Below are 26,463 nucleotides of genomic sequence, written 5' to 3'. Positions count from 1 at the left end.
AGGTCCTGCTGACCCTGGATGATGACCTGGATACGGTGCGCAGGGACAAGATCCCAGTGTTCTGAATCCCCGGGGACAGGGGCATAGAGGTGTCCCAACCTGCTCAGCCAAAGGCACTGGGCCGCTGGTGCCTGTGGAGAATGAGCCTGCTTCCATGGCCAGCAGCCCAGTGGGAGCAGGGGAACCAGATCCCGCATGAAGGGGCGCTGTGGGAGCTGAGGTGGGACCAGGAGGGAAGACGATGTTACTCCTTTCCCGCCGCATGCTCTGGGGCAGGCTTGATCCAGAGGCCCAGGCCAGTGCACAGCCCTCTGGCTTGTGGGTGCAGTGGGTGCTGGAGCCAGTGAGGGGGGAGGAAACAGGAGGGAGGCATGTTAGAGACCTTTGCTTCCCTTCCTTCCTGCTGATGTGCTCCACTCTCTCTCTGGTGAGCAGGCTTGAGAAGTGCCATGCAAGTTTTCCTGCACAGGGAGCTAATGCCTGCACCCTGCAGTCTGCTGCCCTCTGAGAGTCCCTTCAGCAGCACAGGGAGAGCATTTGGTTCCTGTACTGCAGCAGCCAAAGGAGCAAAAGACTCCAAACTGAGGTGGCAGGGGGGGGACTGTGTTTTCATTTTTCCTCTTTGTTGGAGAGACTCCTTCGATAGCTGGTGGGGAGCCACAGTACCAAGGCTGCAGCGTTGGTGGGAGGTGGTGAACTAGAGCTGCATGTGAGGGCTCTGCCAGCCTCAGAGCCTCCTACCTTGCTCTCTTGCAGCCTCTCCTGTTGAACAGCCACACTCCCCTGGCAGCTCTGGTGCTGGCACTTGGCAGTTTGCTGCTGTCACAGCACCACAAGTGCTCTCCTCAGGTAACCCTGAGAGAGACCACACAGCAAAGCCACAGCCTCATGTGGCAGCCCTTGGCTCCTGCTGTGTGCCTTGCCAAAGGGGCAGGGTGGAACAGGGACGTTTTCCAGCAGTCTCAGACTTTCTCCTCTCATGAGCTTGCCTTGGATAACCTTGGCCAGCCATAACCTTATGGGCTGGGAGGGTGAAGGAGATTTTGGGGCAGTTGGTGTTGAGCTCTTTAGCTGAAGATGTGGACCAAATTTTCTTCTCCAACTTGTCTGAATCTGAAATGAGGTTTTTAATGGCTTCTGCATTTGTTCCAGTTTCTTAGTTATTAAAAAAAAAAACAAGAATAAGGTGTGAATTATTTCAGGCCTTGCATCTGAAGTGGGACCTGTTTTGCTAATTTGCAATTAAAAATTGTTCTTTGAGGCCTGCTGTCCTTATTCTTGTCTGCCTGAGCATTTTTACCTTGGTGTATGTGAATGTAGCCAGTGATGCAAAGGTTTCATTCCACTTCTGCCTACTAAAGCAGGTGACTGTGGTGATGTTTTACTTCAAGAGTCTGTATCTCCTTAAAGAGTTTTGCCAGCAGCTGGTTTTTATTTTTTCTAAGTTGGAGTTTGTCGAGATGATCAATAAAATGGATGTTCCTGGTTCCCTGCTCTGCAGGTTGATCTGAATGCTTCTTGCTCCTGCTCTCAGCAGCAGCAGCAGAGACAGCAGGCAGGGCAGAGGGGTGCCCAGTGGTGTCACATGGCTGCTGTCATCCTTGGGACTGTCACAGGCATTTCTGGAGCATAGGTGTGCATGACCTGCTTGTTCTATTAAACCAAATTGCCTTTGTGAGGCTACACAGAGTAAAGAACAGACACTTGTTTGTCTTTGTAGTCCCTTGGGCAGGGTAAGGAGAGGGCTGGAGGAGGAATGACACAAGAGGCTGGCAGCCTTTATCTTCCCAAGCAGAGCTGTGCTGCTCTGGAGAGTGTCAGGATAGCTGTGCCAGACTGAAGGAGGACTCTGTGCCCCCAAATTTCTCCAGTTCTGGGGGCACATTTTTATATAATGTATGTTCTCCCTGTGTTTTCATAATCTGTAGTCTCAGGCCTTGTTCCAAGCTTGTGTTTATTTCTAGACAGGAAGCTGGTTATCTTCTCTAAATTGAAAAGTGAGGAAAAAATAATGCTGAACACCAGTTGGAAGGCTCAGTGTAGGAGGTAGAACAGCATATGGGCTTGCTGGGCTGAGCAGAGATGAGCACAGTATGGAATGGTAAGGTGGTAGCAGGGAGGGAGAGGGAGGCTGGAGAACAGCACAGAACAAACAGAAAACCATGAGAGAATTCAATTAAATACAAGGAAAGGCACCTCAAGCCTAAGAAATGGGAGGAAGGGTTGGAATCATCTCCCTGCTGCTTCTGTGCTTCCAGCTTGCTGCATCAATTTTTAAAATTTCCTCTTAGCCTTGCCCTGCCTGCTGGGCTCTGGTTTGTGCTTCAGCTCTCCCACCTAGTGGCTGCCTGACCCCTCCATGGCTGTGGCTGCTGGGGATCTGGCTGGGCACTCTGTGCTCCCAGCTGTCCCAGGCACGCTTGGCTCTGCAGTCCTTGCCCCAGATATGCAGCTTGTCTTGAGTGCTGCTGTCCTTCTCCAGGCCCCTGCCCTGGGGCAGGAAGAGCAGCTTGCTGGGGACTGTCATGCCCTGATTTGCAGGGGTTGTGGTGGTGTTTCCTTTCTCTGCTCACAGAGGGTGATGTGTAGGGGTAACAGCAGAGCAGCACCATGGAATTGTGTTGGGAGGTGAGGGGGCCTTTCTGCTGCCCACGGGCTGGTAGTGGAGTCCCTGCTTCCCCCTGCTGTGCCCATGCTTGGGATAAGCTGCTGTCACAACTCCTGAAAGGGAAACAAACAGTGCCACACGCAGGGACACCTCCTACCAGAACAAGTTGCTCAAACCCCCATCCAACCAGGCCTTTCTAAAGATGGTGCATCCACCACCTCTCTGGACAATCTGTTCTAGTGTTTACCATTCTCATGTAAAACTTCCTCCTTACATTCTGTATAGTCCCTGTTTTCTCAGGAAATGTAGGTAAAGTTGTTCTGCCCAGTACAACTGAAAGGAGAAGGAAACAGCTTCTGTACAATACCAATATCCCCTCAGAGGTAAGGAAAACTACCAGAGTCATGCGAGCTGTTACAGCTCCCCCTCGAGCCTCTGGACTGGCAGAAGGGCCAAGGCAGGGGCAATGCACTGCAATGTGAAAGAGGAAGGCAGTAGTGTCCTGTTTCCCCTCCCTTCTGCTGTGACTGAACTGTACACAGGCTGTCACTGAAGGAACAGAAGCCCCTCTGTCTTAATACTAAACTTCAGCCTTTTTTTAAATTAAGACCTTCCCTAAAGGCAACTTCCATGCTTACAAGAATTTTAAGGTTTACAAACCACGTTTTCTGAAGCTCCCGAGAAGAATTGTTTCTTAGTAATTCTGTCAACTTCAGTATCATGCAATTTCCCAAAAAAGCCTTTACTTACCTTGCAGGGTCTCTATACTCTCATCCAAACCACATTGCTTAGCTTCAAACTGTGACAAAACAACTGTCTTAGACCACTTCCAAACCAACACCAGGGGACTGTGATGAGAGAGAAGCATTTTAAAAAATGAAGTTGTATCTCAACAGTGATCACTGTCACTGGGGCAGAGACAGCACCTGCCATGAAATTTTTAGATACTACACAATCAGTATTATTTCTTTTGAATTACATAGTTTTATATTTCCAACTAATACGGTGCATTACTCTGGTATAAGCAGAGAATGTCCATCAGTGGGAAACACTGAGTGCAAAGCTTTTATTTTTACCTCTACTTAAGAGTGAATGGCATAGCTTTCTGTGGGGAAAGAAGCTGTACCAACAAGAACACAATCGTCAGAGTGTTTTTCTCCTTTTTTTAATAAAATACTATCATGTTCATATCTATACAAATAATTATTACAACTATTAAACAAAGTATTACATTTAACAATAGAAATCTCAGAACTCTGAACAAGATCATGGTTTGGGATATTTACACCTGAATGCAACACATTTGTAAAAAGATGTCAAAATAAACAGAGCAAGATCTTATTTACAATTGGAAGATGATGTTCCTGTTCATTCATTATAGATTTCTACTGCAGAGTTCCTATTTTCCATTACAAAATAGTAAGGACTTTCCACTGGGACTGTATCCAAGTCATTTACAGCTGTATAAAACAGAAGCACAGCAGAATACTCTGGCCTGAATATAAATAATTTACATTGTGGAGGGCAACAGCATCTTTGACTAATCTCCTGTGGCAAAATCCATACTTGCTTCCCTTCTCACAGTGAGCAGGCAGGAACAGGGTGCAACCCCCCATGAACTCTGTTGTTTCACACTTGTGATTGCCAGAACAGCAGCACATATTGCAAACTTGGAAACCTTCTCATAAAAGATACTTCTGGTGAGGCAGAAAACCCCCCCTTTAAAAAAAAAAATCTCAGAAGAACTGGTATCAGCAAATAATAACTGGTGTCTGTGTAACCAAGCGGGGCTTGCTTGCAGAGTATGAATTTGTATTGTCAGGACCCAGAGTAACCTTCTCTCAATGGGAATAAATAAAGCCTTGGTGCTCTGAGGTTTCCAATTTACACATTACAGAAGCAGTAGGAGACTGAAAACACTCTTACACAAACCTGTGTCTACTATCCAAGCTGTACCATGGCAGTGGGAGAAGGGAACAGCAGTATGTGGTAACAGGTCAGGTGATAGCAAAGAATGGATCTACTTACAGCACTGTATCAGAAAACAAAACAAAAATGACTGATCTGGTATAAACAGATTAGTGCTACTCTGTTTTGCCAGGATAAGTCGGATCATTATTAAAGTGAGGAGCATGAAACTTAATACAGGAGCAGCAAAAGATGACAGCTCTTAGCACACTCAGTCATCCAGAAACAGCAGGAGTTTGACTGAGTCCTTGAGCCAGGACTGCACAAGTACCTCAGAAAGGGTGAAAAGACAACAGGAGACCAGAAATAATTAAATGGCCCCTCTTCTCCAGCCATGCCCTCTGCAAGTTGCCCTGCCACAGTACTTGTTTCCTGCAACAGCACTACAGACACCAACCACAGTAGCAGCAGCAGCACAGCTTTAAAGTGCAGTAGGAAATCTGTGCAAAGTTCCAGAGGCTCGGGACTAGCACTGCGCTTGGTTTTTGTTTTTTTTTTTTCCAAGAGGTGCTCTCCCAGCGGGGCATCAGCACAGTGACAAGCTGGAAGTATGAGCTGGAAAACCCATTCCAGTAAGGCTCAGCCCCCAGCTCAAATCACTTCAGTTCTTGTTTTCTTTAACTGTTCCTAAGTGAGATCCTTTCTCTCAAGAAAAAGGTATATAAATATTAACACATTCCTATTTTATTGCCTGCTTTCTAATTAGTCTCTGTCTGCTCCTACTCTCCTAGGCTGTTTAAGGGATTAAAATGGACTACACTGACATACATGCAATCCAGCCCAATATTATTTAGTGTTTGTTGAAGTCATTTAGACCAAGCTGGAACCCACAGCCATGCAATGCCTGTCAGCTGTGGCAGTCCCACCCCAGTTAGTGCCCAACCTTTCCCTTCCACTGCTGGTTTTTCTAAATTAAGCAGTACTGGGTAATTTTTCCTTCCTTCAAAGCCAATAAAAACCCCATGTAAGTAACCGTCAAAAAAAGTATTATGGAAGAGAAAATGCCATTCTCAAGCTAACAAACCGCAGCTAAACCCACAAAATCTTTTCCAAGTATATCTTGAAACACAAAGAACTGTTAATTGCCGGGTAGTCCTCAGGAGAAAAAGAAAATGGATGTCGTTGATGCTTGCTGAAGAAAAAATATTTGCTTGTCAAATGGTTTTCATAACAAGTAAACCAGAATCATTCCATCTGCAGAAGCTCCTTTTTCAAAATGCCCATTCCAAGCACAGATCAAGGTAAGGTGAGCCTTATCAACCTGACAGCTAAGTACAACAATGGTTCAATGGGAGGGGAAAGGAAAACTGAAGAAAAGAAGGACTCCTAAGATGTTGCATTTTCTCCTTTTCCTGAGAGCAGAGCCTGAGGCCCTGGGGAAGGACTGAGACACCAACATGGCAGTGCCACAACTGACCTACAAAACTAAGTGCAAGAAGCCTGGTGGCTGTGGAACAGCAGGGGGGATTGGTTTACAGTGACAAGGAAAACACCAACAATTTAATAATCAAAAACTAACAGAAATTTAACACCTAATTTCCTCCCTTTTGATGTGAAATATCCAGTCCCTCACTGTTCCTCCTAAAGGCAAAACAGCATGAACATGAGAGAAGCTGAAACCCACAAGCTGCTCTCAGACCAGAGGACCAGGCCAGGTTCAACATTCAAAGCCCATCTTTGGGCAGTCAATTACACCAAAAGGCTACAAACCATCCAATTTTTTTAAATTAAAGTTACCTAGAGGCCAGTCAGCAGTGTAAATATCAGAATTTGGATAAATGTGTTGATATGAGGCCCTCACAGAGAAGTCTGCCTACCTTTGTTGTCACAGCAATCTCCTGAACCCACACCAACACCACAGGACCATTTAGCATCACTTAGAGCATGTAAAGAGATTCACACAGAGCTTCAACAGAAATTGCCATGTTCAGGGAGGGGAATGAAATTATATTTCTCCATCCTGGTCTTGTCAGATTTCAGAAAGAGGCCTGAGAAGGACGACAAAGTGCCCTGTCACAACAAAATACAACCTCCAGAGAAGATCAAGGGTCAGACACTAAGTACTTTTCAGCCACACACTGCAAAATCGTGCAGGTCTTGCAAAATTGTGCATTTCCTGCAAAATCCCAACAGTCTTTGTATGGCTGAAATGCCTGTGCTGTGATTCCCTGCACTGCAGGCATCCGGTGAGCAAGGAGGAGCTGGTTTTGGTTGTCTTTGTGAACAGAAAGGGAGGATGTGACAGTTACTGCCTCTTCAGAAAATGATGTGCAGCATAAAAAAAACCCAAATAAAATCACAGCTGACATACTCTATCGTGAATATTCAGGACTGCATTTAACCTTGAGACAACAGCAGTAAAAATGGAGGAATAAGAAAATAGAACAGGTATTTCAGTTGAAAAGGACCTATAGTGATCATCCACTCCAGCTGCCTGGAGTGCCTCCATCCACTTCAGGACTGAGCATGTTGTCCAAATGCCTCTTAAACATGCTTGAGACATCAACCACCTTTCTATTTCTAGCAAGCCTGCTCCAATGTCTGACCACTCTCCTGGTAAAGAAATGTTTCCTAATGTCCAATCTGAAGCTCCCTAAGTGCCCCTTTGAGCCATTCCCATGTGTCCTGTCAGTGGATTCCAGTGAGCAGAGATCAGCGCACCTCCTTCTGCATTTCCCCTGTTAGGGAGTTGCAGAGAGCAAGGAGGTTGACTGTCTATCCAGATCCCTCTCCAAAGCATCTGTCAACTGCACCTCCAAGTTTGGTACCATCAGCAAACTTGCCAATGGCGTGTTCAACTCCTGTACTGGCCCTGGAACTGAGCCCCAAGCAACACTGCTGGTGACCAGGTGCCACCCAGATGTAGCCCCATTCACTCTAAATCCTTTGAGCTCTGCCCTTCAGCCAATTCTTCACCTAAAACACCATGAACTTATTAATCCCACAGCTCAACAGCTTGTCCAGATGGATGCTATGAGGGACAGTATCCAATGCATTACTGAAATGCAGAAAAATTACATCCACTGCCCTCCCTTCACCCACTGGGTGGGTGACCTTATCACAGAAGAGTATAAAATTACAGGACTTTAACTTTGTGAACCCATGTTGCCTGCGTCTGATGGCTGCATTATTCCTTAAACTCATTTCAACAGTACCCAGTATAATATTCAGTATACAGTTTTTCCAGGAACCTAGACTCTCACAGTCTGTAGTTCCCTGTGTTCTTCCCTTGTGCCCTTTCTGTAGATTGGAACAACACTGGCTACATTCCTGTCAGCAGGGACCTGTCCACACTCCCAGGTCTTCTGTAGATGATCGAGTGGAGTCCTGCTTGCTCCTCCAGTACTCTGAGATTAATCCTATCTGGCCAAGTGGATCTGTGGATATTCAAGCATTCCAAATAGTGTTAAGTTTATAAGCTCTCTCCAGTTTTCATAAACATCATAAAGTAGTGTCATTTTCCCAGCAGAGGAAACTGATATGGTTTTCTGTGAATGTCTGGAATGATGAGCAGGATTAGTATCCTTATATAAAGTCCCAGAAGCCAGGGCGTATTTTTTCACTAGCTTGTCTTGAAAGCCAACCCCATTGCTGCACACACAATCTCATTTAAAGAGAGCAAGAGTGGGGGCATTTGCTTCCCTCCTCAAAGACCAGACAAGTGTGGAATGCACAGAGTAGCTGCTGCTTCAATCCCCATCCTTACCATCCAGAACCCATGGAACAGTCACTGTTGTGGAACTCACCTCACCACCTGAGGCAGACCCTTTGAGACCTACTGCACTACAGACACCCCTTTGGTCAACAGTCCCACCAGGGCACACCCAGTCCTGCAGTTGGCTTAGTTGGTTTGAGGCTGAGAACTGACTCATTCCTGACCCCTGCATGTGGTGACTGCTCTGTGGCAGAGAGAAACTGCCTTGCTGTGAACTGAAATACTCAATTGCTTAGAAGAAACAGAGAACTGATGCACCACTTAGATTTAGTGTCTTAAGATAAGCTATACCTGAATTAAATCATGATTCCAGGCAGAAAGGGACCTGGGCTGACCTGACAGCTGATTGAACATGAGCCAGCAGTGTGCCCTGGTGGCCAAGAAGGCCAATGGCATCCTGGCCTGTGTCTGGAGTGGTGTGGCCAGCAGGAGCAGGGAGGTCATTCTTCCTCTGTCCTGGGCACTGGTGAGGCCACACCTTGAGTGCTGTGTCCAGTTCTGGGCCCTCAGTTTAGGAAGGACATTGAGATGCTTGAGCGTGTCCAGAGGAAGCAACAAGGCTGGTGAGGGTCTTGGAACACAAACCCTGTGAGGAACGACTGAGGGAGCTGGGGTTGTTTAGCCTGGAGAAAAGGAGACTCAAAAGTAACCTTATGACTCTCTACAACTTCTTGAAAGGGGGCTGTAGCCAGGTGGGGTTTGGTCTCTTTCTCCAGGCAGCAACTGACAGAATGAGAGACACAGACTTAAGCTGTGCCAGGGGAAGTTCAGGTTAGACATCAGAAAAAAAATATTCACTGAAAGATTGACGGGGCAATGAAACTGTCTGCCCAGGGAGGTGGTGGAGTCACCATCCGTGGACATGCTTAAAAAAAGACTGGATGTGGCACTCAGCGCCATGGTTTAATTGATGAGGAAGTGTTAGGTTAGGTCATAGGGTGGACTTGATGATCTCAAAGGTTTTTTCCAACCTAGTTCATTCTGTGATTTCCAACCAGGATCAGAACTGTTTTACTTCACCTGCAGGAAAACACCAGACTGCAGGTTACAAGAGAAAAGACATTGTGAGGACAAACAACAGACACAGCCCGATTATTTTTCATGTTAAAGCCTCCTTACTTTCCTGGATCAGTTTTACACTGATAGGGCTTAGTAAAACCAAAGTCTGGGCAGTCAAGTTGTGGAAAACTGTTCTAGGTCCCTCTGTGTGGGTCCTGTTTTTGAACATGGAGGAATATCTTCCTTTCCCCCTTTCAAAGAAAAAGAAACAAAACAAAAAATCCCAGGGAGCCTGCTCCTGCCCATGTCCTCACCAGGAGCTTCTGACAGGTCCCAGGAACAACAAGATGATGCACTGGTGAGCAACACACAAGCACAGGATGACTGCACCCCTGGGAACCTAAAGTTATGTTGTTTGAAGAATTAAACCCAGAATGGTACTTCCAAACACATAAAAGACAAGTATTTCTGCCATGTTAGAAGAAAAAGCACACTGCAGAGACATTAAATAAATAAAATTGACCTAATTCTTCCCTTTCCTTTAAAAGAATTAGGACCAAAATTTGTGAAAGTACTGGAGACTCAGCCAGCACACACACATTCACTCCATCTCTCATGCATCTACAAACACATCATCCTTCCTCAAATCCCAATGTCTTCCTGTGTGTTTCACCCTCAACCCATCCATGTTCCTCCTTCAGCCACAATCACACAGGTTTAGATTAAAAGGTGCATTCAAGTGCAGAGTACTGATATTAACTCAGGCTCAATCCTATCAGCAATATCAAGTAAAAACTGTGCCCCCAGAAATCTCCATTCATTTTGTGGGATGCAACAGGCTCAGTCCTCTCCCATGTGCTGCCTGGTACAACAAAGGGCTGCCACTCACAGAAAGCAGAAAGCTGGTGTTAGAGCATGGGCCAAAGGTAAGTAGAGAGGGAAAAAAAAAAAGACATAAAGAAGGTGCTAAACAAGGTACAAAACCCACCCTGAGGTAACTTGCAGCAATCAACAATGACATGGCAACAAACACATCTGCTGTCTCTGCTGACTGCACTAAGAGTCATGAGCTACACTGAAACATTGACTGAGTTCAGCAGTAACTGAAGCCACTGTTGAAACAGATCCAAAGAAGATTCTAAGAAACAGAAAGTCATGGGTTAAGGAGATCTAAATTTTCTAAAACAGTATTTTTAACTGCTGACCATGGGAGCACACAGCAATTTTCACCAGGTAAAGTCAGCCTTAGTCAAATGTATGTGGCAAGCTTGAGACAGACCGAAGCTGTACAAAAAATGCCTTTTCCAATTAGCACTGGGTTAACACAGACTTGACTTGTGTTGAAGCTCCTGAAGATATTTTACAAAGGAAAAAGAGAAACCCAAACCATTCCAAGCTCCTATGCAGTTTCAGGTAAACAGATCAGGAACAAACCAACACCTGTAGCACTTGTTTCCTATCTCCCATACAGATGCTCTCACTCCATGGGTAACTGAGGGCAGCCCTTACCTTGGGACAATGGGACATCAAACTTGATTGTTGGAAAATCAACAACCAATATTTGCACAGCTCTCAATGTTGCATCCTTACCATTTTCCTAGTAAGTAAGCATTGCTATAGGCACTGGTGCTTTAGAGTTAGTAAGGTGGGTGGAAATATGACTTACATTTAAATATGGAAAGTACCATATACATACATTTAGGCAAATAAACAGTGATGCTATAAATGGTCTCTCCAGGGGTGCCACTAAGATCCATTTCCTTCTTCTTAAATATATAAACAACAGATCAGATCAGACCAGAAGTCAGTCTGCCAGTTTTCATACAGCTGAGCTGCAGTCATGACCTAAAATATGGCTTATATTGTGGGCAGGGCGGTTTGAGGGCTGCTTGGAAGAATCTGCGGCAGATGTGTTTGCAATGGAAAGCAAAGGCGACATCGCTGAGCCATCTGGAGGAAGAGCTGTGGCTATTTCTGGAAACAAAGAAGTTAAATTAAAATTGGATAAGTGAGATGTGTTGGTCATGTGCATTGGTGGCATATCTGGAAGCAAAGGAAAACTTGGCTGAGCAAAACCAACAGGCCTGGGAGGAGACAAAATGGATCCAAATCGATTGTTTAAACCTCCACCGCTCGGCTTCTCCGTGCTTGGGTTCGGAAACATCTGATTGGGAAAGTAAGGGATAGAAATGTCATTGGAGAGGGTAGGGTGGGCAGGAGAGTAAGGTGGATAGAAGGATGGCAGTGTATTCTGAGGATCAACTGGGATTAGAGCTGGTGTCCGAGTGGCACTAGGCTGAGTGACCGGTGGGATGAAAGAAGCATTAGCGTTTATCGGTGGATTCATGCCACCTTCCGGAATGAAAGGGAATCCAAAATTCTGCGAGAGAGTGTGTTGGTCAGGGGCCGCATTATCGTTGGACACTTGAGGGCCATCAGACATAAATCGGACAATGCTTCCTCTTTTTTCTATCGTGGACTGTTGGCGCCCAAGGATCATGCTGCCACTGGTGGACAGAGGAAGATGGGGAAGACTGGGGTCAAAGACATTTCCATGTCTCTGATTTCCCGATCGATTCCTTTCGGGCTGACGTATTTTAGAACCTCCATTGTCTTGCAGAGGATGCCTTGAGCGCTGAGTGACCGAAGAATTTGGTTGACGAACAGAAGGCTGCCCTTGCTCGCCATTTCCATGAGAAACTGCGGGGTGAGGGTGAGTTGGCCTCACAACTCCATGCATATTGCTGGAAACGGGTGTATTCATATGGTTCTTAGTTCCATGACTGTCCGTCATCCTCATGGGGTTGGACTTCTGCACAGAGATGTTTGGGCTTGTATTGCGACCCTGAATGTCTCCTGAGGAAGAAGAACTCGAAAAAGGAATAGTCAATGAAGTGTTCCTTGTGTTAATTGCTCCAATGGACATGTCACAGCTTTCCCTGCTCTGGCCATCACCATCCCTTCGGATGTGGACGCTCTCGCGTGCTGGGGGACAGTTGTACTCGATTGTGGAGGAGGCACCGCACTGCGTGTTCCTTTGATGTTCTGGGATTGATCTTTGGCTTCCACTGACTTGATCTCCAAGGTGAGGGGCGAGCAAACTCTGCATGAAACTTTGGTGGCATGTGTTTTCATTTTCCCTTGATGGCAGGGTATTCCCTGTTGGAATACCCTGTAATGGCTGGTAGGGCAGTCTCTTCTGCCTCTCTATGGACGGCGCAGCATTCTGACCGATTCGGAACGCTTGTGACTGCATGCCCCGGAGGGATGACACAGAATTGCCAATTTCACTATTTCTTGAAGCCTGCACATCAAAATTGCCTGTTGGTTGTTGATTGGGTCCAGAGGGCTTAAATGTTTGGCAATCAGAAAGACGCTGCACATCTGAGCCAACTGTGTGGTCGACCGACAAGCGGGCCTGCATATTATGAATCGCCAACCCTTTACTTCTAGAAACATCAAGATAACTTCTCATTTCAAGCTGGTCAGAAACCCTAGGGCCTTGAAGAGATAGCCCTATTCTCTGCTCCGAATTAGAGGGTGTCTTCCCAATGAGAGCCTCAGCAGAGTAGCTGGAAACTCTGTTTCTTTCCTGCCTGTGAGGGGTGCAGGTCATATCTGACGGTCTGGTTACGATACTGGCCTGGGACACCATTTGCTGCTCTAAGCCCCTTGAGGTCATAAGTCTTTGCATCTGATTGTGCCCTGACACGTGTTCTGAAGTGGAACCTTGCTGTCTGCTGCCAACATCCTGTTGCTGTTGATGCATAATATCCTGATTGATATGGCTCTGAGGGTGGTTATGGTGGTTTCTGCTTGTTGCAGGATTTTCACAGTTCTTTTCAGGCTGGGAAGCTCCAAAGTGCTGCTGCATCTGCTGCTGCATTTGTTGGTGGTGAGGATGAGGCTGACCACCTTTTTGCCGTGTTTGATCACTTCCATGGTGTTTTTGCTGTAGAGAAAGCTGTGTGGCTTGTGTTCCCTGGATGAGATTTCGTTTCTTTTGCATCTGCACCTCCTGCTGTATCGTTCGCTGTTGGTGAACACTGTGGGGTTGAGAGTGGACTGAGTTTTCCCCATGAGTGACGTGGTGCTGCAGCTGGTACAAGTGGTGCCTCTCTCTCAACTGCCCAGCCTGCTGCTGCTTCAAGTACGGGTGATTACTGTGAAGGTGAGAGATGCCTTGGGCAGGGACATGTTGAATTGGCTGCAAGTGCTGCCCTCCCTGGCCCGGCTGCTCTGAGAGCGGTGGCTGAGAACCACACTGAACTTCAGTTTGTCTCAAAGCCGGTGTTATGAAATTGCTGTTGGGTGGGAATAACCTACTGAGGCCATCAGCGTGCCCTTGATTGCTCACTGGTGCCACTGGATTGGCTGAATTAGGAGGAATCTGACTAACCAGCATCTGTGTTTGATCAGCAATACCCTCTGGAGGTCGGTTCATCAGCGCCATCCCCTCAAGCCTTATGGGTGCTGTCTGGCACTGCTTTTGCCTCTTTGCTGTGGAAAGCAGAAGGTCATCCTGAACGGCCCTCTTGGCAGAGTCTTTGCGACCTTCATGGTTTTGCTGTTTTAAGTGTGATTCCTGCAGCTGGGGAGCCTGCATGGTGCTTGCCCTGATTGCATTCAGTTGTTCCTGAGCAAATTCACTCATCAGAGCAGGTCCTGGAGATGGACTGATGTACGTGCTGGATGGAAGGGAGAGGCTCACAGTTGCAGGGACACTTGCAGGCTCTGAAGACTGGGATAAACCCGAGCAACTCACCAGGGGATGGACAATGCGGCTCTGGTGTATCAGATTATTCACACTTAGACTGGTTATGCTGGGTGTCTGGGAAGTGGAAATCTGCAAAGGAGTGTTTGATGTTTCCACACCTCCTACAGAGCAGCTTGGCTTCTCAACCTGCCTGTCGACATTTGTCTGTACTGTTTCACGAGCACTGAATTTGTTCAGTGGTGCTTCCAGCGGCCCTGTGTTGTTTTCTTTCACTGACTGAGGTTTAAAAGGCTGTTGCTCTCTCTCCAAAGGTGCAACCTCAGACTTAGAGATTGCATCCCTCGTGTTAACCTGTATTCCCCCTCCACCTTTCTCAAGGCTTTCCTGGTCAAAAATAGCTCTTGCTGCAAGAGCTACAATGTCAGTCTGTTCTGAAAATGTGCAGCTGTTACAGGTACTGGTTGAGGTGCTGCTTGTGATGTCTTCTCTGGTGGTATCTGGCAACATAGACGCAACTGAGAAGCCTCGACTGCTGCCAGAGCTGGTTGACATGGGGGAGTCTGCCTGCCTGCTAGTGATAAGGGAAGCACTGACTACTTCCTGATCAGAGATGCAGGAGTGAGGCTGGGAGAGAGCGTCACTTTCCGTGTTCATCAGCAAGAGTTCCTGCTTCTCAGGCAAATCAACATTTGATTCTGCTGATTTAGAGTTTTCCATAGGAAAATTAGAATGCTCCCCCTGAACAGTAAATGAAGAGGGTTTTTCCACGGCTGTTCTTTCTTTTGTGAGATCAGACAGCATTTTGGTTAGACCCTGTCCTTCTAACAAGTCTGCACCTTGCATTACCACTGAGGAATCCTGCGTGACGTTGCAGGACTCCGAAATCATTGTTGCCTTGGAAGTATGACCTGCTGTGTTGCTCTGTACTGCTGAGGTCCCCTTTGCAACCTGCAAATGTGTCACCTGTGCTTCTTTACGAGAGGATGTTAAGGTGTCAGGGGGTTTGCAGGGTTTGGGAGACTCTGACAAGACAGAGGCAGTTGGTGGGTGGCTCTGAGATCCCTGGGCCTGCTGGCGAGGGGCAGCATCTTTGGCCGGTGCTGGAGGGAGCAGCAGCTGCTCTGACACTGCAGACTCCAGAGGTGAGGAAGCAGGAGCCTCTGCCGAGCTGGGCTCTGCAGCAGAGGGGGTTTTCACTGCCTGCTCAGAGCTCACAGCCTCTTTGGAAGGAGAGTCAGAAATGCTGACAGCACTCAGTGCAGCCGCGCCGCCCGCCTGCGATGTGGTTACAGCCTGTGGCACTGCCGGGGCGTTTTCCGGTGGCCCTTCACCATTTGAAGGCTTTGCCACCTTTTCCACAGGAGCACAGTCCACCTTCCCTGCATCTTTGGAAGGAACTGCTGGGCAGGACACTTTATTATTGACTGCTTGATGTTTCTTTGTGCTTGGCTTTTTGTTTGTCCTTTTTGACTTTGCACTGGAGGGTAAGCCAGCAGCTGCTTTTTGCGGGGAAGCGTTTATGGAATTAGATGCAGTGGTTAATACCGAAACCTCTGCAGGCACTGAAGATGCCACAGAAGTTGGCAATGACACACAGTTGACTGTGGCAATCTGGTTATTGACAGTTGCAGGATTGGTGGGGTGGCTGAGAGACAAGTGCAAGCAGCTCTGTCCAGCCATTTGCGATATGCTTTGATTGAGGTTAGCTAAAGCACCAAATGTATTGAGGGCAACGTTGGTATTTGGATCTTCGCTGGTGGTGGGCTGAATAATTTGCATAGGGGCTTGGTTTGAAGCTCCAGATGAAGACATCACAGGCTGCAATGCAAAAAGCTGCCCATTTAATGAGATAGTCTGAGGGTGCTGTTGACTGGACATTGTCACTGAAAATGTCTGTGTAGAGCTAGAAGATGGCAAAGAAGATGGCCTTGGTAATATATGGACAAGGTGTTTCCCTCCAAAAGTCTGTGGAAGAGAGGCATTTTGCATGGAGCCACTGGAGTTGGCAACTGCAGTCGGCCCATTCACAGGAACTCTTACAGAAGCAGAAGGCTGAGCAGAGAGGAGGGGAAGAGGATTCTGATTTGCAGCTTGTATAATTACAATTTGCTGACTAACATTTTGGCTGGGAACTTCTGCTCTCACAATGGGTGGGCACGGAGCAGGGTTTGGAGGCTGGAGAATGATGACATTCTGGTTAGCTGCTGCTCCTGTCACAGCTGAGGCAACTGGCTGAGCCATCTGAATCACCTGCATAGCTGAGTTTAATGGAAGGATATTTCCTGCAGCCTGAGCTTTAACCTGTGGCTGGCTGATTAAAGGCTGTATAGGTACGGGTGGGCACGAGGGCAAGGTAACTACAATCTGTTCAGCTGCCTGGCCATCCCCAGGCAGAGAAGCATGCAAACTGATACTTGTAGTCAAAGGCCTGCTGTGGGCAGAAGACACAGTGCCAGCACCATTGACTGGCTCGTTGAGGAGGGCAGTCATGATCCCAGATGGCGTCTGGCTCAGCGGCTGAACAGTGTTTCCTGCCAGCTGCAAAGTCGTCCACGTGGTCTGTGTGTTCCCAGCTGAAGGCATCCGGGTAAGGCTACTCATGTTTTTCAAGTCTGAAGTGCCAACACCTGAAGAGCCTGAAAAAGACCAGCAGTTCTCCAGAGGACTGGTAGCCAGAGTGCTTATTGCTGTCACAGCCTTAACTCCTTCTGCTGCAGACGTCACGGGTGTCCCAGCACTGCTGACCACGTCCGTACTTTTGAGGACATTTGCAGAAGAGCAGCTCTCTGCAGTAGACAGTCGCACAGTAGGCACACAAGCTGTGTCCGTGGTTGAAATGGCACAGCTCTCCTGGGGGTCACTCCTGGAATTGTGTGTGTTTGAGCAAGTTGCATTCCCCTGTTGAACTTGGGAGGCTTCCACGGAGGCACTGGAAGGAAGGCTGGTTCCTTGTGGGAGTGTTTTCTTTGTTGATTTAGTGCCTTCCTCATCATTTTTACTTTTGAGGGGATTTTGCTCATTCTGTGGTGGATTACTTGAAGAACACTGTAGTTCCTGTTCTGCTGCAGGTCGAGGTGTGCTCTGTGAGCTGGGAGGAGCAGTGGTGGGCACACCTCGCTCATTCTCTGGGGTGGAGAGCTCAAGAACATTCCCTGCTGGAGCTGTCTGAGCAGATGCCAGTGGAGAAACTGTAGGTTGTGACCATGGCTTATTTTCTGTGGGATAAATACCAGCAATTGTCACAGGAGTCACTAGGTTACAAGTTCTCTGAACTGGCACAACATTGGCTGTTTGCTTTTGCAAATTATGACCAACATTAAATGTTATTCCCTGCACAGATGCTCCCTGGTTATTTCCATTGGGTTGAGTCCCATTTGAATAGACAATGATGTTCTTTTGAACCTGATCACTGGGAATAACAACTGAGACCTTGGCATTTTTGAGGTTTCCTTTCCAGTGGATTGTAGGGTCATCATACAAGCAAATATCATTTGCTTTCAGTAGCTCGATGTATCTCCCATTTTCCTTTTGCAGTTCATCCAACTGTTTCCGGAGTTTTTTTATCTCTTCAGCTACAAAAAGGGAGAGCACTCCATTACATCAGCACCAGAGCAAATAATGAAATAATGTTACCACATGATCTAGAGAGTAAACACTGTGTAATAATGAAATAATTTGTAGAAATAAATTGAATAAATTGTTAATAATGTATGTTCTTTTCAAATGGTTAGCACAACCTTTGTGCTCTTATCCTGGTAAGTCTCTCTACTGAATGGGAAAGTGAATGAATTTCACAGACTATTCCATTACCAACAGCAGGATATATCAAATTACTTCAGAAAAAACATTAGGACTAACTCAGATGAAACTGAATTAATCTAAATTTTTTCATTCTGGAAGGAAAGCACATTAATCTTTTTATTTTTCCTGCTCTTTTGCAAACACCAAAACTGTTTTAATTGATAATCTTACAGCTTTCCAGAAGAATTAAGTTTCATTGCATCTAAAAATTACAGGCAAAATGAAATAGAAAGCACTCATGTAAAGCCACAAAAACTGGCAATGCATGGGTCACCAAACTGGGAAAATCACAATAAAGCAGAAATAAAAATCACAAACCACAACATTAGCTCTGAGATTTTTTTCTGTCATACTTCCATTACTGCATTTTTACACACCGATTCAAGTAAATTTTATATGATGCATTATATTTTTATAAAATGAGCTGTTATAACTTTTACAGGTTTTCAAAGAAAAAAAAAAAGGCTTTTTGAATGAAGAAAACTTCATCTTTTCAATGAAAAAAAAATCTAACTGAAGTTTGTCAGAAATCATTCTGGTCACTACAGTAGAACAAACTGGGGCAGAATTTACCAGATGATGCCACATCACTTAAAAGCTCTGTAATTAGTTTACATCACAATGCAATTGCTTCATTATCTCATAGCTACCTGCCAGAACACTCACTTGGGCATTCTGTTGGCTTTCTGTTTCAAGATATTCTAAGCAGCTGTATTTTTCCTGTATGTGCATAATTTCTTGGGATTCCTCTTTGTGGTTCCAGGCTTTGTTGTTAGTACAGAGACACAGCAGAAGTGAGGGACAGAAACTACAGAGCCTCCAGCAGCATCTGTACTTACCCTGCTCATTATTCCCTCCATTTAATAGAAGTTCATCATTCTGTCTTTTCATTTCTGTTATATACTTAAAGGCCTGGTCCAGGATCATGTTCTTGCTCTGTAAAAGAAAACACACATAAAATTAGCAGAAAGGTCTAGAATTGTAAAATCCATTAGTGATGAGGCTGCACTTACTCCAAGAGGTCTTTAAAAACATGCTCTGAATATCTCTGGGTAGGGTTTGTTTTCTTTTGGTTTGGGTTGGGTTTTTTTGAGGTTGTTTTTTGGTTTGGTTGCTTTTTTAAGATGAAACTACAGGTTTTGTGAGTGATACTGACCATAAAATGCCATAAAATTTTACAGAATAACATTTTCAGTGCTGGAGCTGATACTTTCTGATGCCCAGAGGTAGATCCTGAACAGCCAGCATCCTTTCCTGCTGATCAGCCTAAAATTCATGTTCACTAATAAACATACACATCACATGAAATTTCCAGGATACTGCCTTGTAAATATTTTATTAGGAAGGAAATAAACATGGAACAACTATCCAGGGAGATATATGCATAATTTTGAAAGTAGTATACTACTTTTCCTTTGAAAGTATACTGGGGAATATGGGAAAATAACCCATCCACAATCATATTTTATGAAACTATGCTTATTCTGCCTGCAAAACCTTTGTTCACTTGTTAATTTCTTCTACTGCTCAGTAGGAACAGTCTCTGCTGGGGATTCCTCTATCTTGAAAAAGATGCTTCCGTGCATCAACCTCAGAGCATTTGTCTTGCTTCATCTTTTGCAAGGAGAGTGTCTTAAATTACTATTATTATAATTTCAGTCTCTGAATTGCTTTCAAGCCACTATATGAAGGATGACAAAAATAAGCAGTCAGCTGCAACACTTCCAGATAAAATGCTCAAAATCTAACTACATTCATGTTACCCTGCACTTCCAAATAGGATTCTATTACAAGTAGTTTTTAAAATACCAATATCTAGTGATATTTTCGAGTATATTAATTCAGACAGTTTTGCCTCCTTGCTAATACAAATAGTAAAATAAGTATATCTCTACAGACAAAGAAACATTTGAACACTTGAAAGGAAACTTGTGTGCAGCTCTGGATGGGCACTCACCTGCTTAAGTGCTGGAGAGCAGGGAATAAGTTCTCCAATTCTGTTTATCCCAGCATTAATCTTCTTCTTTCGATGTCTCTCCACTAAGCAAAAATAATATGTACTGTGTCATCTGGTTGGGCAAGTCAGCACAACAGCAGCACAACTATAGCAGTGTAATGGCTCATAAATACATTATTTCCTTACACATTGGAACCTGGAGTAACTTGAGTGAGGAAAAAAGTTCCTCTAAAATAAACCTCAGTTATCAAATTAATACTCAATGGAATCAAAGAGCTGTAACATAAATAGCTATACCTTTAAAAGGTGGGGATATTTTTGACCCCTTCATGAAAAGTCAAGTTCCTACAACTCAAAATTCAGGTTTTGAAACTGCTTTCTAACACAGTTTTACAACACTTTCTTCATAAGACAGATTGATTAAATTTGGGCATACAGAAAGCAAATGAACAAAGATTATGGAAAGAATCAATTTCAGATTTGGGAAGGAAACCCATGCCTCTTAAATTCTAACGTCAAATTTAGCACCAAAAGAGAAATAATGTAGATTTTATCAGTCTTCAGGCTTAATTTTAAATTTATATTGACAGAGCTGTCAGCCAACACTGAACATAGCTGAAGCTCTAGGTATATGGACTATCAGTTATTCTTTTCTATGTCCAATGGTTTAACTATTCCATAAGGTCTAACTGACTCAGAGTAAAGAAATACTGAATGGAAAGAAGTTCCAATGAATTTACCTATTTTAGAGAAGGTCAAAAAATGTTTCATTTATACTCTTCTAGTGATAGCATTTACCTCTTCAGTATGTCTGAATATTGGCAGAAAGGGTCTACACTCTAAGTCTAGGAGAGTAAATACCTCTGGGCATGTTTTTTACAGACAGTATCTCTTTTCTATCCACTACAGGCAGCCTCTTTCAAATACAATGAATTCTCATGTAGCTATTTTTTTTAACTGAAATATTTTCATGTTCTATGCAAACCTAAAACTATTAGATGTCTTTAAAAAAAATGGAAAAAGTTCTGTCATGGCATTGTCAGGACTCAAACCATTGTATTGTTCGTTCATGGTGCTGAATGAACCTTTTGATTTGTGCAGTTGCTCTGCTTTTGGTGGCACACAGAAACAAACTGGGACCTGCAGATGAGCTAGTCTTCTGTTTTGGTAATAATTGCAACACTCTCCTCAGCTTTTCCAGGTATTAATGACAAGTATAGGCTTGGAAGGAGCTGGTCCCCACATACTGCAGAGTTCAGCCCAGGTGATAAAGATTTTGGAAAGCTGTCAACAAATGAAACAGGAACTGCGAATTCCAATGAGGCCAGCAATCTTAGAAGTAAACTTGATAAGACTGTTTCCTGATTCTTCTGAATTCTTAAGAAATTGGCCACACCCTGAGAGCACTCAACAAGCACAACACTGCACAGGCTTCACATGGAAACTGCTCTGGGGTTTTTCCAGCTGAGTTTGTGAAGACCACATGATACTGCTGTTCAGTAAAAGAACTGTAATCAATTTCTTTAGATAAACCAGGCGAAAGCCTGCCAAGACTCTTCGCTAGTCCATCTTTCTGTTCCTACTTGTAGAAGATGCCATTGGCACTACACACTGACTGGGTGCTGCCCAAGGGATGAGACTCCTGCAACACAGTCAACATTTGCACAGAATTTCTGGGGTGCCAACATCCTAGTGGGTGCCTTAGGAATAGGCTAGAGAAATACTTCTAATCCAAGGAGCCTCTAAAGCTCTCAGGTAGGGCACCTGTCTGTTTTGACAGAGGTTGATATTAACTACATGTGAATGCCTGTGCAGTTGTTTTCCTATGGAATTGAACACAGCTGAAATAGTTTACTTCTTTATTTACTAGCTTTTGTACTGTGGAAAACAGCAAACTAGAAATAATCTAGGTTTTGCACAGATATTTTTTGCAAGGACACAAAGATGTTTGAGTGTTTGATAGAGTGAGGCTTTTTCAGTGTATTAAACTCCTATGGAGGAACCTTCACTGTGCAAAGTATGTTTTATTACTCCAAAGTATTTGTGCTAATTTCTAGACCCAACAGCAAAGCATGATGTTCCTACCTGCATTATGTGTCTCCCGGTTTTTCTTTCTGTGAAAGATAAAGGGAAAAAGACTCATGTGAAGCTGAAGGTTAAAGATCTGCATACAAATAAATACTTCTTTTAATATTTACAGATAAAAATACTCAATATTATAGTGCATTCTGTGAACTAGAACAGCAGAAGTCACAATCAGATGTTCTTAGAAACTGGTATTAAACCGTTTCTAACAAAAATTTGTTGCTGTTCAGACTTAAATCAATTGCAATGTAACAAGGCACAGTGTAATATTCCACTTGATTATTGGTACATATTTTTATACTGGAAAGCTGGGGTTTTATGTTCCTGTTACACTATGCAGTGCTCAAAAAAACCAAAGATTTAAAAAAAACTAGTTTTGTTTCTGAGGAACAAGACAGTTAAGTATTTTTCTGAAATGTTGCTTTTACATTCACTGGATCACTGAAACAGGAGAAAACTTTACCATGCAAGTTGATTTTCCGGCCACATTGCCTTCAAACATCATAGCTTCTGGTGTCAAAGAGGCTTTCCTTTGTGAGAGAAACCAAAAATACTGATCCTCTGCAGCTGCTGTTCTTTACTGTCTCAAAATTCTCAACAGGTGTGATTTGGGCATGTGAGGGCTGTATTTGGTTTCAGGTGTTCACCTGGGACTACTGGACTGACAGCTACAATCATTGTGCAATGCCCCACATTGCTTTACTGGCAGTCAATAAGTTTCAAATATATACTCTACATATATAAATAAGATGTACTATACACATGCACTAAGACAAATACTTCCAGGAAGTACAATAAAGCAAAGCATGTGTTTTCTGGAAAAAGCAAGATTCCAGCAAAAAACAATTTCCAAAAACTTCTGTCCAGCAGCACACTCTCAGTCTAGATGTCTGCTCGGGTATGCAAAAAGCAGAGCAGCATCTTCTGCTGTCCTTTTTGTCTGTTACAGAACAGTCCAGATATAACAAGGAATCTGAGGTAAGAATGCAGGATACATGTGGAAGAGGTGTGATTACTATGAGGCACAGTATATCCTTTATGCTTTGAGTTGATCCTTATTTCTGGTAACTCACTAAACTCACTAAAGATAATCTGCACCTAGAGTAACTTAGACAAGGATTAGGAGACAGGAATGTTAACGTTGCAGGTCAGACCAGAGGCAGAAATAATGCTTAAAGATGATCATTAATACTAAATAAGCCCAAGAATATAAGGACTGGAGAGACCCAGCTGTCCTTTGCTTGACATTACCATTATAGAACACAAAATACTCTATTAGTCAGGCAAGAAAGAGTCACGAAATTTGCAAAGACTGAATAACTTTCCGTAGGACAAATCAGTGTTCTCTCTGAGCTTTTCTTGATCATAACTCATATCCTACATGGTTACCTAGTATAAGATGAATAAGTATAAGAAGTGAAGAACTCCCCTGCCAATCAGGAATTAGATCACCCATGTTAATACAAAGGAACAAAACTCTGGAAAAGTTCTAGTGAGTGCTGAGTCACTTTGTTACACATTTTGGTCATAGTGTTACTGTACAATCTGAAGGTCTACTTTGAGTTCCAGCAGAGATTTAAGATCCAGATTCCACTGGGAGTTGAGGAAAAGATCTAAATTAAATTACCCTGTAAAAATTACTATAGTTACCCCCCAATATCTACAAGGAGCCTGCACAAAAATAGAGGCTGTGCTCTAACCAAGGCAGCAACGCAGTTTTACACACATCAGAACAGTCAGTGAAGTAATTAAAGATTTTCTTTTGCCCAGGTGACCCTGGTGGATACATCTTTAACAAATAGTTTGGCATAGACAGAGCAAGAGAGAAACTTTTGAATCAACCCTGATGAACACACAGAACTTCTTGTCCATACCCTTATTGCCAAACTTCTAACTAGAAACTTCATAACTGCAACATGACCACAGACCACGGAAGTATGAAACAGTCATTTTCTCACAGAAACTCACCGATGTTGCTTCTTAGTAGGTGTCTCATTCTCTGTCATCTCTGGCATGGTTTCGGAGAAAAGAGCCTGAGGAAAAATCATGGAAGGAATTAACAACTCCTTCACTTTTCTGATTTCTTAGCCCACAACATTTACATGGTTTTGCCTTGGAGCACAAGGACGGGGCTCCACTACAGTGTAGGCACAAGTCCATCCCCTTGAACCAGAGCAGTTGATTTTGTGACATTAAAAATCAAGTATGTTACCTATTGGGATGTTTTGCAAAACCTGTCTGTAATGGACTGGTTTCCATTTCCTCATTTAAATATAAGAATTATTACAATCCCAACTACTTTAAGCAAACAAGAAAAGAAGAGTATATGACTGCTTTTCAAATGAGAGCAGGAACAGCTGAATCCTCTCTTACCAGCTCTTCCTCACTGAATCTGCACTCAATCTCTAGTTTGAAATAAAGCATGACTGCTAAGCAAAGAACAAGCTACAAAGAGGACATTTCATTAACTACAAATTTAGAGTGCTCTTAATGCAGCAGATTACAAAACTTACTTGCTATTATATTACTGTACAGATTAAAGTGACCCAAAATGACACCCCTAGATTCTCAGATATGTAAAATTCAGTTAAAATTAAAGTTATGAAATGAATTATACATAACAGCCTAATAAATTGTGCCTAACTTGTCCTCATCTTGAATAGATTGGTAGCCTGTATTTAGACAAACAAAAAAAATTATAAAATACACAAAAGATGAGATTAAGTCAATGATGGTTGAACACCTATCTACCAGAGAAATGAGTTTTAGAGAGCAAGTGACATAAGTATACTGTAGATGACAACAGGAAAAGATAGATCTGCTTTTTGATGTGTCTGAGCTCCGTATTTACTTTCACAGTTCCGTGCTCTCTCTCACCAACCAGCCTGTTCTGCAACTCTTCCCATGGGCCCTCAAAACTCCTTGTGGCTTCAACTTTCCCTGGCTCCTCCTGGAAAGCTCACTGGCTTCTTTCAACAGGCTGCATGTCTTTAGGGTATTTTTTTGTCTGTTTGTTTGGACTGCAAGGAAGTGGGGGTAGTTTATAATATAACTTTAAACACAGAGCAGTTCTTAATGTAAACTGAGTCTACCACTACTGCACTGACATCAAAAACAAACCCCCAAAATAATATCCTTACAAACCAGAAAGCCAGATGCCTATGGAGCTCCCAAAGCACTGAAGCACACACGCTTCACAGAGTGCTCTGTGCACACACCTGTGTGTATGTGTGCGTCAAACTAACAGAAATAATCTGTATTGTACCAGAACTGAATTCAGATACTGCTTTTTAGCATTTATACTCTAGAAGTTAATTGAATGTAGTGCATTCAGTAAAGATTAGAGGTGGAGAAACATTAGGGCTGACGCTGTTTACCACTCTAATCTTAAAGTACTTTCTCTGTTCCAGGGAAGACTTGGGAGATGTTGGCAAACCATAACAAGGCAAACAAGAAACAATCTAAGAATAGATCCAACTCAGGAAACTCAAAGTGCCTGAAGATTTCAGGAACATAATTCAACTCCACCTACATAACAGTGTTCACACCATTACAGAACTGGACACAATCCTCTCTGAGATGAGTTACAGCATTCATTCCCTCACAGGGCATTACACACAGCCTACCTAAACACAGCCACCAGTCCTCTCCAGCCCAGCAAAGGGAGCACATCACTTTCTATTTATATCCCTCCACACACTTTGCTTTCTCCGTGCTCACTGACCATCCCCTGCATAAGTTATGAAAACACCTGACAGAGTTAAGAGTCTTTTACTGTGGGAGAAAGCATTGGTGCAACTTCAGCACTTCTATGCATGCTCTTACAAATTATCTCATCTTAAAAACAGGATTTCTTCTCCTTTGAATCCAATTAGCTTACTTCACTAACAAATTTATTTGAATCTATATGTAGTAAGATCAACCCAGTTGTTATCCCAGGTTGTCCAAGTTAGTAAAAACTCAAACTCTGAAAGCCAGGAAAGCCAGTTTCCCACCCAAGGCATCTATAACTTATCCCTCCTGCATACAGCTGATGGTCAGTAGTACTTACTCACTGCTTCTAGCTGCATTCACTGTACCAGGTGATGCTGAAGGGGTTAGCTGGGAGACTTTAGCAGATGAGCGATTCTGATTATAAAAAAAAAAATAAAACCTGGTTAGAGCCCAGCCATCTTGGATGCTGTTGGCAACCAGAGATGTTCAGGTGAACACGGAGTGACTGAGGCACACCTCCTTTCAGCAGAGTTTCCAGGGTGCCAAAGCAGCCCAGCAGAATCTGTATTCATTAGGGCTACCAGCAGAGACAGAAGCAGAGCAGCTGCGTGGTGACACTACACTCTTACATCCATCACTGAGGCAGCACCTTGTGTAGCAGTGAAATAACTACTCAAGGGGGCAAAGAAGTAATTTAATTTAGTGTACAGCAATTTAGTACAGTACTGTTCCTGTTCAGTGAGGATGTGAGCACATGGGCATAGTTCTGGTAAAGCAAAGCTCTCAAACATGCTTAGTAAAAGGAAGATGCTGGATTGTATCGTGTGGCAGTCACACCCCCTGTTTCTTGATTTCTGCACCACCTATAAAGACAGAGCTTCTGTGTCTGTTATTGGGCA

At 44.0% G+C, this 26,463-nt stretch overlaps 2 protein-coding genes across 6 annotated transcripts in view; one reads left to right on the top strand and one right to left on the bottom strand.

Annotated features, from left to right (window-relative positions):
* Positions 1-4,322, top strand: part of SIDT1 (SID1 transmembrane family member 1) — a 42,963-nt gene extending 38,641 nt beyond the window's left edge. Inside the window, exon 25 of the mRNA XM_083855299.1 lies at positions 3-4,322. Within this exon, the coding sequence (XP_083711425.1) occupies positions 3-65 (63 nt within the window). The 3' untranslated portion in view covers positions 66-4,322. The remainder of the gene's footprint in view (positions 1-2) is intronic.
* USF3 (upstream transcription factor family member 3) overlaps positions 4,320-26,463 on the bottom strand; it is a gene marked incomplete at its 5' end in the record, with an annotated part of 33,589 nt that continues 11,445 nt past the window's right edge. For 2 of the 5 annotated variants that reach the window (XM_083855294.1, XM_083855297.1), the window contains 5 exons: positions 4,320-17,579; positions 18,648-18,744; positions 19,766-19,848; positions 21,851-21,879; positions 23,819-23,883. In XM_083855294.1, the coding sequence (XP_083711420.1) occupies positions 11,110-17,579; positions 18,648-18,744; positions 19,766-19,848; positions 21,851-21,879; positions 23,819-23,883 (6,744 nt within the window). In that variant the 3' untranslated portion in view covers positions 4,320-11,109. Of the gene's footprint in view, positions 17,580-18,647; positions 18,745-19,765; positions 19,849-21,850; positions 21,880-23,818; positions 23,884-25,901; positions 26,090-26,463 lie in introns of those variants that run through there. The other 3 variants (XM_083855296.1, XM_083855295.1, XM_083855298.1) reach the window with 3 other exon arrangements.

The sequence above is a fragment of the Zosterops lateralis genome (assembly GCF_965231275.1).
Source record: "Zosterops lateralis genome assembly, chromosome: 2".
NCBI classification, from domain to species: domain Eukaryota; kingdom Metazoa; phylum Chordata; class Aves; order Passeriformes; family Zosteropidae; genus Zosterops; species Zosterops lateralis.
Note: the sequence above shows the minus strand (reverse complement) of the source record. Positions and strands in the feature narration are given on the sequence as shown.